This window comes from Heterocephalus glaber, unplaced genomic scaffold (assembly GCF_053883595.1).
Source record: "Heterocephalus glaber isolate CG9 unplaced genomic scaffold, H.glaber_assembly_v1.0 deba00001497, whole genome shotgun sequence".
Classification (NCBI taxonomy): domain Eukaryota; kingdom Metazoa; phylum Chordata; class Mammalia; order Rodentia; family Bathyergidae; genus Heterocephalus; species Heterocephalus glaber.
This window is the reverse complement of record NW_028258320.1, coordinates 39,149,138-39,168,761: the sequence shown is the minus strand read 5'-3', so window position 1 is coordinate 39,168,761 and position 19,624 is coordinate 39,149,138. Positions and strand designations below refer to the sequence as shown.

The following is a 19,624-nucleotide window of genomic DNA, read 5'->3' as shown; positions in this document are numbered from 1 at the left end:
CTGGAACATCAGAATTCTATTCAACTCAATACTTCTTTGCTATAATTTGGATCTAGAATGTCCCCCAAAGGCCCATATGTTGAGGGTTTGGTCCCCAGCTTGGTGCCGTTGGGAGATTGTGCAATCTTTAAGACATGGGGCTAGTGGGAGGTTTTAGGTCACTGGGGACATGCCCTCAAAGGAGACTGTAGGACCATGATCTTTTGCTTCCTTTCGGTGAGGTAAAAGGTTTGCCTCTGACACGTGTTCCCACGGTGATGTGCTACCTACCACAGGCACAAAGCAATTGGTCAATGCGTCATGGGCTGAAACCTCTGAAACTGCAAACCAAAATAAACTTGTTCTTTTTATAAGTTGATTATCCCAGGTATTGGTTACAATGAAGGAAAGCTAACTAACACATTCCTAGAGGCATCTACAATTACATGGAGTTGACACATAAAATGAAAAGTATTACCATCTCAGGGCTGCAGTATTAGTCTTACAGAATTTGGAACATCAAGAAAACCTAAAGAGTCAATACTCTATAGAAACATGACAACTTAATGGAATGTAGTAGTCTAGATTAGATCTTGGACCCAAAAAAAGGCAGTAGTGAGAAAAATGGTGAATTTTCAGAAAGATTTCAAACCTAATTAATTTGTTGGTTATTAGCATTAAATGTTATGTAAGGAAAAGTTGGGTGATATGTACATAAGAATTTTCTCTACTAGTTTTGTAACTTTTCTGTAAATAAGATGATTTAAAAATAAAAAGACTTTAAAAAATAAGAGCAAAGGAACCTTATTTACACAAAGCAACCCAAGAGCAGAGCACTCAGAGATATACCCTGAAATTTTAGACAGGATAGATACTTAAGCCAAGGGCTTTTCTTGAGATGTGGCTTTTTCCAAGGCTACACATAGCACATAATTAAATGGAGCCTTGCACAGATATACCATTAAGGGCCTGAGGGTTGTTGCCACACTTTTACTCTTCTAGATATATTCACTGGCCCCAGGACATAGGGCACTGCTCTTGCTTCCCTCCACTTCCTTTCAGGGGAGAAACAAAAGAACTACAAAGGAAACAAACTTTTCCTCAGTATCTTATACTATCAGAGATGAAGTGCTATTGGTTTCTGAAGGTCAAAGTATTTATTTATTTGGGGGGTGTACCGGAGATTGAACTTGGGTCCTTTTGCTTGCACAGCAGGTGGAGAAACCACTGAGCTAAATCCCCGGCCATTTTTTAATGAATAAAATAATTTTTATTGTGCTTCTGCATTTTCCTCATAAAAACTTGTTTTTGACCCTGTGTCATCAGAGCACTAAATGTCTTTTAATCTAGTGTTGAAGTCAGAGTATTTAGGGTATTTGGTAGGGAAAAATTTAGTATGTTAAAGAAAAGGCATCATTTCTGGAGTAGACTACAGGCATGGTCTAGACTAGAGCTCAGTAAGTAAACTGTAAAGTTTTATCCATAAGACTCATTGGCATATAAATTGGCCATCTCTATCCAATATTAAATATTTAGAGTAGTTTTAAAGTTAGGGGAAAATCAATGCAAAAATGAGCATCTGAAATAAAAAAGAATTCTCGAAGAATTAGAAATGGCAAATAAATATATGAAAAAATTTTCAACATCACTGGTCATTCATGAAATGCAAATTAAAACAATGCTGAGATTCCACCTCACTCCAGAAAGAATGGCTGTCAACCTAGCACCCGGAAGGAAGCTCCCTGCCTCCATCCCAGGCTCCTAGGTCAGTGAAGCTCAGCCAGTCCCAGCACCCGGAAGGAAGCTCCCCACCTCCATCCCAGGCTCCTCGGGCAGAGAAGCTCAGCCAGTCCCAGCACCCAGAAGGAAGCTCCCCACCTCCATCCCAGGCTCCTAGGGCCAAGAAGGTGAGCCGGTCCCAGCACCTAGAAGGAAGCTACCCCGCCTCCATCCCAGGCTCCTCGGGCAGAGAACCTCAGCCGGTCCCAGCACCCAGAAGGACTCTCCCTGCCTCCATCCCAGGCTCCTAGGGCAATGAAGCTCAGCTGTTCCCAGCACCTGGAAGGAAGCTCCCCAACTCCATCCCAGGATCCTAGGGCAGTGAAGCTCAGCTGGTCCCAGCACCCGGAAGGAAGCTACCCCACTGCCACCCCAAGCTCCTAGGGCAGAGAAGGTGAGCCACGTGGGCACCACAAGCACCGCCACCCCCCCCAACCCCCGTGGAAATGAGAAGACACATAAACAAGCCTCAAAAACAGACTTCCAGATCACCTACAGCAACCCCAAAGGGAAACGAGATGGAACAATCTGATACTCAACCACCTGGATTCTCTGAACTGGCAACAAAAGAGGATCTGGGAAAAATGAAATCAGAAATAATTACTCAGATAACAGCAAAGATTTTGCTCATGGTGCAAGACATGATTAATAAATCTAGAGAGGACACAGATAAAAAAATAGAGGATATGATGAACATGATGGAATCCCAACATAGGAAACAAATGGAATCCATAAAACAGATACAAACAGATTTCCAAGAGATTAAAAACTCCATCAAAAGTCTGTGCAGCAGAATGAACCAATGTGAGGATAGAATTTCACATACAGAAGATAAGATTGCAATTAGTGATCAGGAAAAGAAAAATTGCTTTAAAATTGTAAGAGAACATGAGAAATCAATCCAGCAGCTGCTAGATGATGCAAAGAAGAATAACATAAGACTGATTGGAGTCAATGAAGAAAGAGGAGAGAGTGCAGATGACATAAAAAAACTGTTCACAGAAGTGATGGCAGAAAACTTCCCAAGGAGGGGAAAAGAACTTGACATACAGATAAGTGAGGCATTATAGGACTCCAGCTAGCCTTAATAAAAAAAAAATCTACACATAGGCATATAATAGTTAGGATTCCAGAAATCCAACAGAAGAACAAAATTCTACAGACAGTGAGAGAAGAGAAACAAATCACATACAAAGGAAAGCCCATCAGAATCACAGCAGACTCCTCAATGCAAACCCTCAAGGCAAGAAGAGCTTGGAGTGATGTATTTCAAGCCTCAAAAGAAAACAGCCTCCAACCCAGACTGATGTACCCTGCAAACCTATCTTTCAAAATGGATGGAGAAATAAGATACTTTCATGACAAAGAGCACCTCAGGAACTTCATGAATACCAAACCGGCACTCCAAAAAATTTGAGACAATACCCTAGGAAAAGACAATGAGGATCACAACCCCAGGAAACCCAGCAGAATGAATCCATTGGGCGTGACAAATTAAATGCAAAGGGGGAGAATCCAACAAAAAGAAAGTCATGACAAGGCTTTTAAAACTTTTTACTTCATCTCCCTAATGAGTGTATAATTCAATCTTATTATTGTACTAAGTAGTATTTTTCTGATTCTAGAGTTGCACACCATTCCTTGTGCTATACTGGCTATTTATCATCTTCTTATGTCTACATTTTAATTGGGTTATCTATTAATGAGCTCTAAGAATTCTTTATATATTCTGCTCATAGGTTATATGCATTGTAAATATGGTCTGTTTAAGGACTACTTTTCATTTTAATGATGTCATTTCAAGTTCTAAATTTTGATGGAATCTCATTTATCAATTTTTTTCTTTTATACATTATGTTTTTTGTATCCTAGGTAGTTCTTGCCTGCCCTGAATTCATAAATATTTTCCCTTATAATTTCTTCTTAAAGTTTTATACTTTTAGGCTTTCTTATTTAGGTTCATAGATCCCTTCAAGTTATTTTCATGTATGGAAAAAAAGGGTTGAGGTTAATTTTTTTATATACGGATATCAGGCGTTCTAGTGCCATTTGCTGAAAACACTATCTCTTCTTCGGCTCTTGAATTGAGTTTATATTCTATAAAATGCTAATGTTAAATAACCTTTCAAAACTCAGTGAACCATATATGTGTGGTTCTATTTCTAGATTCTCTGTTTTATTCCAATGATCTATACGTCTTTCCTTCACCAACACTGCCTTGATTACTGTAGCTTTAGAAGAAGTCTTAAAATTAGGTACTAAACGTCTTCCAACACTATTTTTTTTTTTTGGTACCAGGGATCGAACTCGGGACCTTGCGCTTGCAAAGCAGGCGTCAGAACCACTGAGCTAAATCCCTGGCTCAACACTGTTTTTTTTTTAAAAAAACTTTTCTAGGTCCTTTGTACTCCTACATAACTTTTAAATTTCAATATCCAATTCATTTATAGTAAGTATACACGGACCTGAATTTTTATATACCTTGTGTTTTCTAATCCTGCTAAATTCAAGTACAAGTTCTAGGAGCTACTCTAGAGATTTCTTAGTATTTTCTCTGCAGATGATCATTTCAGTTACATATAAAGATTTTGCTTCTGCCTTGCCAATCCTATCCTAGTTGTATCATTTTATTGCCAGACTATTTTGGTGGGGCCTAGGTTTCAAACTTTAATGGACAGATAAAGAGTAAGCATATCTGCCCTTGTTCCCCACCTAAGGAGAAAGCATTGTATCTTCTCCATTTATATAAGGCATTCTCGCTGGAAGTATGGAGTACATGTCTTTAATCTGTTGAGAAGTTTCTGTTCTACTTCTAGGCTCCTGATAGCTTTTATCATGAACAGCTATAGAATTTGGTCCAATATTTTTTCTCCAACTAGTGACAGGATCATATGGCTTTTTCCTTTCCTCTGTTTAAATGATGACTTTTGGGGGTGGATCTTCCAATGCTGAACCAACACTGCCATCGCTATAACAAAACCACTTTCTACATCCTGCCAGATCTGACTTCCAGTAGTTTGTTTTGTTAAACAAATTTCTATCTATGTTCATACTTTTTTCTTCTATTATCTTTACCCAGTTTTAGGATTAGCACAATGTTAATTTCCTAAAATGAGGGGAGAAGTGTTCCTTCTTTTTTCTGCTTTAATTGTTTGATATGATTTATCAGTTCAAATGTTTATGAGCCTGCTGTTGTCATATAGGTAGCTTTTCTAGCTAGGAATATACTTTCTTTAATAAGTGCTATTCAAATGTTATATTTCCTCTAGAGTTAGTTTCATTAATTTGTCTTCTAAGTTACTTCTTAGAAGTTGTCAAGTTTATTTCAAGACAGATTTTTGAAATATGCTTTCTATATCCTTTTAAATTCTGTAAAATCTGTGGTAATGTCTCCTAGATCTTAATATTGTAATTTAAAAAATGTATAACTGATATTGTGGAACAGGAAGAAAAGGTCTAAAAGAGCAGGGGAATGGGGAGGGGTAGGGGAAGGGAAAAAAGGGAAAGGAAAAAATATAAGAGGAAAAAAATGGAAACAAGATCTTTGCAAATAGGGAAGGGTGGAGGGGGTGAAGGGAGGTCAAGGGAAGGGGAAAAAAAATAAGAACCAAGAGACTCATGTAATGGTACAAGATCCCAATGATGAATGTAACTGTATTTTATACCTAAAATGTACCAATAAAGTTAATGGGGAAAAAAAAAAAATCATGTGTTAGCTTTTAACAAAAAAAAAAAGAAATCAACCAATAACAAATGTTGGAGGGGCTGTGGGTATTATGGAACGCTTCTCCACTCTTGGTAGGAGTGTAGACTGGTGCAAACACTGTGGAAATCAGTGTGGAGATTTCTCAAAGATCTGAAACTACAGGTTCCATTTGACCCAGATATACCTCTTCTTGGTATCTTCCCAAAAGAATTAAAAGCATCATACTACAGTGAAACATGCATGCCCAGGTTTATAGCAGCACAGTTTACAATAGTTAAATCCTGCAAACAGCCCAAATGGCCATCAACTGAAGAGTTGATAAAGATGTGGGTTTTTTTATACTACTGACATAAAATGAGCTGTAGATATTTATAGCTGAATGGATGGGCCTTGAGACCATACTCTAAAATGAAATAAACTGGACACACATGTTTAAAAACCACATTGTTTCTCTGGTGTGAGAAACAAAGTGGAAATAAGGACTGAAATGTATAACAGATGTTGGAAAATGGGAAGGAAGTATTCAAATGGGAACGGGAACAAGGAAGGAGGGAGGGAGAAAGGAAGGGACAAGAAAAAAAAGTGAAAATAGAAGGAAAAACGGAAACAAAGCTTTTGTACATAGGGAGGGGGGCAAAGGGATAAAATAAAATTTATTTTTAAAAATCGCTATCAGTAAACTTAGGGGGTAAAATCCATCCTTAATTTGATAATTAACATTCTTGTTTTTATAGAAAAGTTTATCTATTAAATTCCATCATAAACAAAGAATATTCCAAAAGACAACAATATGATACTGCCAACTTAGTATTTCAATTAAAGATAATGTTTGTTTGCTGTTCAATAGTCTTACTAGGATCAGTGATGACTTTTAACTATTTTTCTTATTGGCAACCCTGCATAACAAATTGACAAACGAAAGGAGAATAAAAAGCTAAGATAGAATTCTTTATAAGATTTATAACCAATCGATGTAAAACTGAACATCATTTCTACCTATACCTATGTAGTCTTCTAGAAACTATTGTTAATTTTTTTTAAAGCTCTGATAAAATTGGCTTATGAGATAAAATGCACATACCAAAAAGCAGAGACTAAGACTTAAAAGAATGGCCATTAAAATATTTTTTAAAAATGAGCATGCCATGTTAGAATCTAGAGTTTAAAATGTAAAAAGTTTTAAAATACTGTAGAAGGGCTGGGGATTTAGCTCAGTAGTTCTGCTGCCTACCCTGCAAGAGCAAGGTCCTGAGTTCAATCCTTGGTACCAAAAAACAAAATAAATAAATAAAAATAAAATACTGTAAGGGAAACTCTATAGCAGTCAAAAAAAAAAAAAAAGATTTAGTAGCTAGATATTGAGAAGCAATTAGTTATTTTCCCAAATTGCTAAGGAAATTCAGAAAACTTAAGAAAAACATAAAAGAATCTTAAAATGAACTGAGATGGGAAAATTATCATACTAAACCTGCCATTAAAAAAGTTTGTTTTAAAAAAGGCAACTACAGAGTGACTGACAAAAATTCTAAGAATAAATGTAGCAAACCAAAGGAAAACAACTGAAATACATCAACAAAATAATTGTTACCAACCACTTCATTTTGTTGCTTTAAACAACGTTCCCTGTCTTCAGCATATTTTTTCATCTCTTTGTTTCGTAGATTTTCAGCTTCTTTTGCTTGCGTGATAAGCATCATTTTTTCTTCTAACCATTTCCTTCTATCAGCTTTATATTTCTGTTCACATTCCTATAAATGGTACAAGTTATTACTGTACGCACAAGTGGTAAATAAACCTGTTTTTAACATTTTCATACAACCCATCACTATCCACCTTTTTAAAAACTATAAAAAGGTGTTTTTAAGTAATGTCAAGATCAGAGTTTATTTCAGATTTTAAAAAGAAACAGTAGCTTTTCCTTTAAACTTTATTTTCCTATAAGTCCACTTAAGGATTTTCCTTTATCAGTGAGGTTAAGAAGAAATGAAAAGTTTAAATTTTTGGAAGAGCTACTGTCACTCAAGTCTTCCTAAATAAATGCCAAGTACGGGGAAGGCTTGGTCATTTCTAATTGTATGGTTTCCAAAAAAAAAAAAAAAAAATACTGTGTATAGGATGCTAAGTAAACAATAACTAGTGTACTAGGGTAATTATTAAAGAAACACTGAAATCAGCTGGACAAACATTATACTAGATCCGTAATTTTCAAACTGGTTTATAAAGATCTTTTGGGCTCACAGGCATCTAATTTTATAATTTCAAACTACAACACCATTTAAAATCCAACTAGGGGCTGGGGATTTAGCTCAGTGGTTCCGCCTCCTGCCTTGCAAGCAAAGGACCCGAGTTCGATCACCGGTACCAAAAAAAAAAGAAATCCAACTAAAACACCATTTAAAACACAAACAATACGATCACTCTAAAAAGATCTAACAGCACTCTTAGATGAATTACGGCAATTCATTCTAGGCTTAGAGTTTACAACTAAGATATGTGATTACATCATCTCAGAATAAAGCAAAATATACTAACACTTCTTAATGTGCACATTCTGGATATGGTGGATATATTGTTTTTCATAATAAATGGCATACTTGATAAATCCCATGAAAAAACATTTTCCCCATGTCATTTTCTACATATAGCATACCAAAGTGGAATAAGAAAAAATATGTAGATACAAAACAGAATATGTTCTATATAATATGGTTTCATTGGTCAGATATACAATTCCTTTCCAATTTAATAATTAAACCTTGAAAAGACAAACAGTAATCAAAATAATTCACCTGATATCACCTTCTCCATAACAGTATTTGCTAAATTAGAAATTTAAGGAGTAGAAAAGTTGGTACAAAGATATTAGAAATTATAATTTAAAAATTAAATGCATCAAATATAAAACTAAGACCCCAATCACTCCATTTTCACTGACACTTAATAGTTTTTATTGTGAAAATTTTTCATTTCAGTGTGCACTGAAAAAGTACATATGAATTCCTTCATTGAAAGTATGATAGATAGATAAAATCATACCTGCAATTCGTCTTGAAGCTTACTGAGCTTTCTATGAAGTATGTCTGTGTCATCCTCAAATTTTCTATTTGACTTACAACTATTTTTGGTTTCCAGATCTTTGCATTTTTCCTTCCATCTTTCCAATTCTGATTTGAAGAAACAAAATTATTTTTAAAAGCATATGCAAAAATTACACCATGAAGAGACATATCTGACATGAAATATGGAGAAAAATCAGCAAGACTCAGAACATAGACCAAAATGGAACTCTAGACATTTCAAAAGCTGTATTTTTAAGAGTTCTTAGCAAATTTTCAGTGAAGAACTACAGAGGCTTTTCAGAAATTGACTAGTGTTCAGAGTACATAGTATAAATTTATTTTAACCTTCATTATATAGGATACCGCATGGGGTTCTCAAAAACAAACAAACAAGCTACTCCATGTCCATAAAAGTGGCTATAAAAGTATGAGGTGACATGTATTTATCATTACAGTTTTGTCTACCAATATACAGTTTAAGGATTTACAAAGTGCTCTTGTACTTATAATCTAAATCTGAAAAGCATAATAATTTGCAACTGTATACATGGTATTATCATCTTCAACAACGTTTTACAGATGAGGACAATTAGGGTGAGTAAGCACAAATATCCTGCCAAAGCTATATATGTATAAAATGGCATATGTAATTTCCTAACTCTTTTTTTTTTTTTTGGTACGAGGGACTGAACTCGGGACCTTGTGCTTGCGAGGCAGGCACCAGAACCACTGAGCTAAATCCGTGGCCCTGTAATTTCCTAATTCTTAAATTTTTAAGGCTAGTGGTATAGCTCAGTGATAGACCACTTGCCTGGTATGCACGTGGCCCTGGGTTTGATTCCCAGCACTACAAAAGAATTAAATAAATTTCTTGCTAATTTTTTAAGAAAAACATATAGCTTAATTATTAAAAATTGTTGTATGTTTCTACATACACTGGAAAAGCTCTGACAGTATTCTGAAGGTAATAGAATCAGAGTATTTATTGAGATGAATACAAGATACTGCCAAAAATTTGACCGATGTAAAACTCAGATGAAAGCTTATTTTCAAGGTTTGAAAACACAGAAAGTTACTTCAACCTTAACATTTGTAAGTTATTATGACATGTCGGTTTTCTTTCTTTACTGCATATAACTTTACTTTAATAAAAAGATCTGTATTACAGTGGAAAATGGTAAGTGGCTGGACATTCAAAGAATACACCAAATACTTTAGCATTAGGATTTTCTTTTTCTTTTTGAGACATGGTCTCACTCTGTAGTTCTTGAGGGCCTCGAACTCATTATGTAGCCTGGCTAGCCCCTGAACTCATGACAATCCTCCTGCCTCGGCCTCCCAAGAGCTAGGATTACATGTGTGCACCACTAAGCCAAGCTAGCATTATGAATTATTATAAATTCTGTATTACTTTAAGAAAGGAAGAAAGCCAAAAATATGAGAGAAAGAAATGAAAGACTATGCTTTAAGATACTATAAGCAATCTCTTTTGAGGGGGAGGGGGAAATAGGGAAGGTGAAACAGGATCTTGCTATGTAGTCCAGGCTGGCCTCAAACTTGCACCCATCCTCCTCCTGCCTTGGTGTCCTGAGTACTGAAATTACAGGTGTGTACCATCAAGCCCAGCTAGAAGATATAAGCAAATTTGTTTTACCTGTGGCCAACCATTCTGCTTCCTCTAATTTAGCCTCAAGCACTTGGTCTTGTTCTGTTTGAGTTTGTTCTTGCTCCTCGAGTGTCATTCGCATGTCTTTAATCATTTTCTCTTTAACATTTAGATCTAAACATTTGAGGAAAACATTTAAAAATTAATAACATGTGGATCCAATTTTTCTTAAGTTCTTCAAAAATTAAAATATATTTTTATTAACTATAATAGAATACAAATTCCATACAGTCAGAAACTGTCATGCTATATCTTTGAATGCCTAGAATACTACCTGGCATATATGAGGCACTAAGATATATTTGACATACAAATCAATGCTTGAATGATGGCAAAGATGGACTGATAATAAAGAACCTTTTCAGATAAAATTCACAATTTCCAATATAATTAAACTATTACTACTAATAAATACAAATCTGTTAAGGGTCAAATATTCAGAATACATAAAAAATACAACTTCAAAATAAAAGCACAAAGAAGGCAAAGGATGAGAACATATATTACTCCAAAGAAAATAGTCAATAGTACATGAATAAATGCTCAATAGCATTATAGTCATTAGGGAAATGTAAATTAAAACCATAATGACATACCACTTTATATCCACTAGGAGGTTGGGTTAAATAATGTCCCTCAAAATTAATGTCCACACATTATGCATGTGATCTTATTTAGAAACACATATTTTAAAATGTAATCAAATTAAGAATGAGCTCACACAGCAATGTGGTAAGCCCTAAATCGAATTATTACTCCTGTGCTTATAAAAAAAAGGAAATTTTAGATACAACTAAAAGAGAGAAGACAGACATAAAGAGGGAAAGCCTCATGTAAAGACAGAGGAATAAGGTTCAATTATGCTGCCATAAGCCCAAAAGTATTAACAATTGCCACCAACTACCAGAAGCTAGAAAAGGCAAAGGACTCTTCTCTAAAGTCTTCAGAGGGAACATAGTCCTGTCAATATCTTTACTTCTACAAACTGCAACTGCAAGAAAATACATTTCTATCTAAAGTCACCCAGTGTATGGTACTTTGTGACAGCAGCCTTATGAAAGCAATATTTTAAGAAATGAAAAATTTGATGGTAATGATGTAGAGAAAATGGAGCCCTCACCTATTGCTAGTAGAAATGTAAAACGGTACAACTACTGTAGAAAACAGTTACCCTCTCAGGTATAATACCAACCCAAGGAAACAGAAAACATGTTTACCCAAAAGCAATGCATACAAGTGTTCATAAAAGCGAAAAGGTGAGAACAATTCAAATGTTTGTCAACTGATAAAATATGATATCTCAGTAAAATGGAGTATTATTGTCACAAAAAAACAAGGACACACATATGGATAAAAATTGGAAATACTATGTTACATGAAAAGTCACACACTAAAGGCCATATAGTGTATGAATTCACTTACCATAAAATGCCTATAACAGACAAATCCACAGAAACAGAAAGTAGATTAGCAGCTGCCAGAGGCTGGAAGGGAGGGACCAAGGGAAGATAGAACAGGTACAAGGTTTCTTTCTGAAGCAACAAAAATGTTCTCAACTGTAATTAAGATAGTGGTGATGACTGTACAACCTTCTGAATATACTAAAACCCACTAAACTTTTAAAGCATATATACACTTTTTAAAGAGTAAATTTTATGGTACCGTATATCTTAATTTTTAAAAATTTAACTGGACAACAAAATGAAATATATTCAATATTTAAATAGAAATTTAGTGGCCAGAGAAAGGTTTAAGAGCTGAAGATGCTGTTTTTGTTTCTTTGGTTGTACAATAATGTCTAATACACAATTGAAATCATGAGAGAAAATGAACTCTTAAGGGAGAAGATTAGGAGGAAAAAGAACATGATATGTAATTGGAAAATCTGCCAGAGCTACTGAGGCGCACTGAGAGTAGAGAACTAGCACAGGACAGATCACAAGAGCTGGGGAAACGGGGCTTCACTGGAGGGGAGCTACATATTACCTTTACTTTTAAAAACATATAGCTGGCAGCTATAGTACTACTTAAAAGTTAAGAAAAAGAAAGTGGTCAATAACATCAACAACATGAAAAACAAAGCAGAGACTACAAAAAGTTAATAGATTTGAAAGTATTTAGGTTTCAAGTGACTGGGGAACAAGTTTTAAGAGCATAGAAAAGAGAAGTCAGATTAAAGTAGTCACAGAGACCTCATGCCACAATTCTCAATATTTATCAGAGGAAAAATAAAATATGATAAAAATTATAAGGGATCTTGGCCCAAGGGACTATTTTAGAACAGCCAAAACCTATCCATATTTGCCAGCAATAACAAAGAAGCCAAAGTAAAGGAGAACCTTAAAAACATTACAGAAATAGATTTTAAGAGACAAGGGTGAGGAAGGGCAAAAGAAAACAGGAGTATATAGATATATTTTCACATCCAAGTTACTCATGCACATTTGCCACACCAATGTACAAATTATCTAAATAAGCAATAATTTTGTTGTCTCACCTCTTGTTTATTGGTCAAGTAAACAGATTAGTGAGGAAAATCTGAGACTTAAGAGTGATACAGATCTGGGTTTACATCCCATCTCTACCACTCACATAACTAAGAAGTTAAAGGGTGAGGGATGAGGAGGAGAAGAATCTGCATAATTTAAGAATAGAAACAGGTAAATATCATCTATAAAAGTAATTTTTAGACTTCAAATAAAAGATCAATACAGTTTGCTTTAAAAAAGCATAATTCAGCACCTAAGATTTGAATCACAGAAAAATGTACTGTTATCCAGGATGAACAATGCATCTAAAAGTACACTTTGATTTAGTATAATTGTCTTGTATGTTTTTGGCCTATTAGTTTCACTGTTAATCTGTATATATGACAACTAACTTTACAATGACTTATAAGATAAATAAATGACATAAGATAAACAAGACGAAATTTATTTTAATGCTGGCACAATAAAAGGAAGGTGGGGGGGGGGTTGAGATTTGTTTCGTTCATGTACCAATTCCCTACAATGAACTAATCTCTATGTACCACAAACATGTGCTACTGAAATTAAAAATTAAAAAAAACTAAGTGGCAAACTTTTAAAGATATTTTACCTGAAGTATGTTCTTTATACAATCTTATCCTTCTAAAAATCTACTCCAGTCATTGTGATCTATATAGCTTTGATTTTTTCAGAAAATCTTGGCCATTACCAAGAAATCAATGTTGTTTCTTATTGTTTTATTTCCCAAAATAAATTTTACTCATTTATTTTGTGGTGCCAAGGATCAAATTCAAGGTCTTGTGAATGTTAGGTAACTGCTCTACTACAGAGGGAAGTCCGAAGCCCCACTTAGAATAAACTATAGTAAGTTGCTGAGTTATTTGTGAGAATTAATGCTTTTTTCTTTTAATAAAGTTGTATGTTCTGTTGCCCTTACTTCAATTTAGGATTTGCAAAGGGTAAAAAGAATTCAGATGTGTTATGTACATGTAGCAACTCTCTGTGATAAATGTAAACAGTATGTACTGCAAACATGTACTAATAAAAATAAAAATTTAAATTAAAAAATAAAAATAAAGGCTTTTCAAAGGAAAATATTCATTGTTATCACAACTACCTATTTTGCAGTAATTTTAGTACTAAATATTCAAAGTTTTTCCTGACCTTTGCACACTCTCTCATATTGCTGTACAGCTTCTTGCACTTTCTGATTACTTAACTGCTCCTATAAAATAAAAGAATACGAATTAAATACAAACATAGGTTAAACACTTAATATTAAATAGTGGCTCTTGAAAACAGGGCTTATTAAGTCTGAAATCAATCTCATATAAGGCTGACAAGCAGTCTCAAGCTTCCAAGTTTCTTTTACCTTGGGGGAAAAGTCAGGGAAAAAATAGAAGAAAATAAACAAACCAAAAACAATGTATACTTTTAATCTAAGTTATGACTCAGTCATTTTACTTTCTCACAAAATTTTAGTTAAGATTTCTCACATATCACAAAATGCAAATGCAAGAACAAATAGACATCTACTTATATACTTGATTTAGGAGAAACAAAACCATTAAAAAGTTTCCTATCAGTAAGCTCTAAGTACAGGAAAAAAAAGAGCCTTCCATTCCTTCTATCTATAAAGGACTTACAAGGTTTAGAAAAAGTAACAACAGTCTTAATGGGTAAGACTAAATTATGGAACTAGAAATCGTACACTTCTAATTTTAACCTATCAGATAATCCATACTTCACACTCAATCTCATTTAACCTCATCACTATTTCCTAACTTCATAAATCTTAGGATGAATCATGGTAGAATCTGGAAATCTGAGTCATCTTATTATGAAGGTACATGTTGCTTTATGAGGATTATATTTCTTTAAGAATTAAAACCATGCGTTTACACCGGAATGTTCATTAGTTTGCTTCATTTGAAAGCAAAAGAAGGAATACCATATTATTGCCTTATCCATTTACCTGATGTGAAGCAAAATATAACTATTTGCAATAAGGGGACATGTTTTTCAAATTCTAAAAGAATTTGTTATAATATCTACTTTATTTTACATTTTACTTTGAAAAAATTTTAATGTATACAAAATTTGAAGATAGCAAATTAATTTATTTTAAACCTTAATTCAGCTTTTCCTACTGTTATATCACCTGATACATTTGTCAAAAATCCAAAAATTAACTTTAGTACAATACTATTAATTCAATTACAGACTTAACAATTCACCAGTTTTTCACTGCTGTCCTTTTTTGGTCCTGGAATCTCATAACACTGCCTAGCCATTTCTCTTTAGTCTCCTGCACTCTGTGATAGTTTTCAGTTTTCTTTGTCTTTAATCCCTCGGACACTTTACATTAGTTAAGTATTAGGGAAAGCATTCTCAACTTATGTTTGTGTGATGTTTACTCAGGAACAGACTAAGGTTATGAATTTGAGAAACGAATACCACAAAGAGGATGTGCGCTTTGGTCATATTAAATCAGAAAGTATACATGGTGTCCATGTAACTTACTACTACTACTGGTAATGTTAATTTAGGTAGTAATTGCTAGGTTTCTCACTATACAGTTGCTATTTTTTCTTTTCCACATTCTATTCATTAAGTCAGTCACTATGGACTTATTTAATTTTAAGCAATTTATTTATTTTTTTGGTACCAGGGATTGAACTCAGGACCTTGTGGCTTGCGAAGGAGGCGGCAACACCAATGAACTAAATCCTTGGCCCAGTAATTTATTTTTTGATCTTAGAAAAGGTTTGGGCTGTACTTTGGTGGTACAGCATTTGCGGGCAAGGCCTTGGGTTCTATCCACAGCCCCACAAAAGAAAAAACAAGGTCAAAACAGAAATTGCTATTAAAAGCTAATATTTAATAAGACAATAAAATATGCCAAGAGAATGCACTTAAGCCATCTTTTAAAACAAAACTGTTACCTTGAGCTGCTGAATTGTTCGCTGTTTCATATCTATTTCCTGAGAACACTGGTTTTTCTTTTTCTCTAGCTCATTTATTTTAGTCCTCAGTAATTTCTCCTCATCCCGCATTACAGATACCTACAAAGTAAATGTTTATAAAGCAAATTAAAATATTTTTCCATAATAACTGCTTTTTGTTTAAAATTCATAGCCACTTGTTCAAAGATGTCCTTTAGAGCCCCATGAGAAAATTATAGATAAAATTTAAATCATATATACTATTAAGTAAAAAAAAGTTTATAAAACTTTTTTTTATAAAAGAACAAAAAATGATAGAGGGAAGGAGGGAGAAGTATAGAGAAAGAAAATAGTAACATTTGATGCTTAAGAAGGATATTCAAATTTCCATCAATGTCTGGGAAAAGTGGGAGGATTCCTCTCTCCCTAAATGTAACTTTGTACATTTCAAAATTTAGAGCCATTAAACTTAGCCAGGCGTGGTGGTGCACATCTGTAATCACAGCACTCAGAAGGGTGAAGCAGAACTGCTGCAAGATAAATGCCAGCCTGGGCTACACAGTTCAAGCCCAGCATGTACTACTTAGCAAGATCTTGTCTCAAAAAAAAACCCTTGTTAAAAGTCATACAGCAGATTGTCCTAAATACTATCTGCAAACAGAAGCTAAGCTTTTATTATTTTTGAAGGACGTGAATTGAGTAGTATTTATGAGACAATAAACAAACAAACAGGCATGGGAGCACACACTTGTAATCTTAGCACTCTGGGAGACTGAGACAGGAAGATCTCAAATTTGAGCTGAGCCTGGGCAACTTAGGGAGACCTTGTCTCATAATAAAAAATAAAAAGGGTTAGGGGATGTAGCTCAGTGTGAAGGCTCTCAATTCAATACCCAGTAAAAACAACCAAAGGAAAAAAAGAGAGAAATATTCTAATCTCACATAAGGCACATATTTTTCTTAATGTTGGCTTTCTCCAGTTTGCTTGTGCTGGCTAAATTTTCTTTTATGAAATAACTATTCTCATTAAGAAATATTACAAAGTTGATAAATGCTCTGATCAGTCCTAAAATTAGTGTCTAAAATTTCTAGATAAGAGAAATGCTCTTTACCATCTGAGATGGGCCACACAACTCTTCATATAACCTACCTCTTTCTGTACTTGTTCAATCTGCTTTTTGGCATCAGATAGTTTCTCTTTCAGCTCAGCATAATCTTCTTCTTTTCTCTGAAGATCTGCTTTCAGACTTTGGGTGAGAGCAGAGCTTGCACAGAGTTCCTCTTTCAATCTAAAAAACATAAAACACTCTTCTATAGTGATACACCAATAACCACTCAGGATCATTCTGTGAACTGGTAGCAATCTTTACAAAATTACATTTTTTTCACAAATTTTCAATAAGCAAACTAGGAATGAATGCTTCAGATAGAACTTCATGAGATTATTTTTATGGGAAATCTTTGCATGTAACATTAGTTTCTAAAGGTTTATATTAGTAAAGTTTAAGTTCTTCACTCAATATACATACATTTTAACAAGTTAAGTTATACCCAACTAATTGTTTAAGAACTATGAAGAAAAATGAATGGCATGCATATTTTAAAAATAGTTTAAATAAGATGGAGCTTACTTTTCTGTTTCTTGTGTGTTGGCTTCTTTTTCTTCTTCCTTTAATTGAAGTGAATGCTTCAGATCCTGCAAATTACTTGTTAACCATGTGATTTCTTCTTTCAACTTAACTTCCTTTTCACTTAAATCTTTGGTGTTTTTGATAGACTCACTAAGATTTGCTTGAAATTCTTTCAGATTTTCTTCTAGCTTTAAGATGACAGATTCTTTTACCAAAATGTCTTGCTCTAACTTGGTTAAATGACTACATTCATCTTTTTGAGTCTCTAGGATTGTTTCAAGTTCCTTTACCTTTGCCTTATAACAAATAACATCTTGTGTCAGCTCTGAAAGTGCTTTCTGTCCTTCAACTACAAGCTGCACTTGAACATTAAGACTAACATTTTTCTCTTGCAGTTCTTCTTTCAGCTGCTGTATAAGATTTTCTCTTTCTTTTTGTAGATCATCTTGATTCTCAAGTTCTCTGTGCTTTACTTTTAGTACATTGTTTTCATCCCTATAACCTTTCATTTCTGCCTGTAATTTTTCAATTTGTTGTTGTAGTTCCTGGATCTTATGACTTTTTTTGGAGGAGGCCTTCACAATTTCCTTACATTCTTCCCAAATGGCTTCAATACTAGAGTGGAAAGAACTTTCCCTACTGAGTTCTTGAATATGACATTCTTTAACCTGCTTACTTACCAAAAAATTATTACTTGAAAGGTGTAATTGTGTGTCTGGCAAATTCTCTTCCTGAAGACCATCTGACTGAGTACTAAGCTTGAGTAAATCTATGTTTGAGATCTGAGAAACTGAATCAAGTGAACGTAGTTCATCCATTTTTGTTTGTATTAATTTTATTTGTGAAACATTCCTTGTGATGTTTCTTGTAGCAACTTCTATTTCCTCTGATAATTTCATGATCTTTTCTTCCTGTTCTTGATTTTTATTTTTCTGTACACTTAGTAAAGCAATTATGCTGTCATAATTTGCCTGAATTTGTTGGACCTCTATACTTAAAGTTAAACTCTTTTCTTCAGAACAGGAAAGTTGCTGCTGCAAACAAACAATTTGTTCATTTAATTTTTCTTTCTCCTCCTTTTCATTTTTAAGTTCACTCTCAACAATAAGTACAAGTGTTTTTAGCTCTCTATTCTTTTCTTGTAAAACTCTAATATTATCCTCATCTTCTGAAATGGTCTGTTGTATTTCTTCACTTTCCTTTTGGTCTTTGGTGATAAATGAGTTAACAAGTACAGATCCTTTAAAAAATAGGAAAATTGTTATTAATCCAGCAAACTTTAGTAAAATCAAAAGATTACCTTATAAGCCAATATTCACACATGAAAATAAACTTATTGCAAAACCAAAATTAGCTATTGACAGAAAAAAACAGGTTGCAAAATGTGTTATAAGCCCATTCATATAAAAACTATAGTTCCACAAGTTAATAACAGAGTTAGCAAATGGCACAGCAAAATGATGGTAGCTACCTGAGTAGTATTAAGCTAGCACAGAAGAAATAAACAAACAGGTAGGAAGAAGATAAGGAAAACGGTAATTTTAAAATTCTACTTTTAGGAAAAACTGCAATTTCAGGACACAAAAGATACTAAGAAATGTTTCCCTTCCAAGAAATTCACTCAACAAAAACAAAAAAAGTAAGGGTCAGTCTATATATATATATATATATATATATTTTTTTTTTTTTGTAAAGATGCTGGGTGCTGAAGCTAGGGCCTTCACACTGAGCTACATTCTCAGCCTTTTTTTAGTTTTTGTTTTGAGATAAGGTCTCACTAAATCTCAAAGTTGCCCAGGCTGGGATGAAACTTGTGATCCCTCTAGCCTCAGTCTTGCAAAGTGGTAAGATGCCAGGCTCAAGAGTGCACCACCATGCTTGGTTTCCTAATGGCTTCCTAGGGTCTTAAAGACACAATAAACCTGGGCTCTTACATTTCACCTATAAATTATACTGTTTTTCCATAGAAAACAGCAGGATATCTCTGCTACAAACACATGTAAATGGTCTGCATTCTAACACAGACCACCAATGTGTAGTCTAACAGACGCTAAGAATACACATTCTAGATCACCCATCTTGAAGATGCCAAGTAAACATAAAAACCCCAGCCCCTAAGTAAATACACGTTTCTCTTGAAGCCCTATACTCTATTGTGTGTACTTTTTAAAGTCCTCTTTAAGCTTTTTTATGCCTCTCACTGACATGTCTTGAAAACTCTTCTTCTGTGACGAAAATCAGTAAACCTACAACCTACCTCATAGGTGAAGTGAGTTGACATACCCATCTCTGTCCCTCTGGGGGACCTTCTCATAACCCACCCAGTGACTGTACGACTACCTATTTCTACTTACTTTTTATAACTTTCAG

The 19,624-nt window shown here is 34.3% G+C and overlaps 1 protein-coding gene across 3 annotated transcripts in view; it reads right to left on the bottom strand.

The window, feature by feature from the left end:
* Kif20b (kinesin family member 20B) overlaps positions 1-19,624 on the bottom strand; it is a 59,553-nt gene that overhangs the window by 15,220 nt on the left and 24,709 nt on the right. For all 3 annotated transcript variants that reach the window (XM_013069828.3, XM_021253027.2, XM_087184886.1), the window contains exons 19-25: positions 17,255-18,494; positions 16,774-16,912; positions 15,624-15,743; positions 13,843-13,903; positions 10,178-10,303; positions 8,501-8,628; positions 7,057-7,212 (exon numbers count right to left, since the gene is read on the bottom strand). In XM_013069828.3, the coding sequence (XP_012925282.2) occupies positions 7,057-7,212; positions 8,501-8,628; positions 10,178-10,303; positions 13,843-13,903; positions 15,624-15,743; positions 16,774-16,912; positions 17,255-18,494 (1,970 nt within the window). The remainder of the gene's footprint in view (positions 1-7,056; positions 7,213-8,500; positions 8,629-10,177; positions 10,304-13,842; positions 13,904-15,623; positions 15,744-16,773; positions 16,913-17,254; positions 18,495-19,624) is intronic.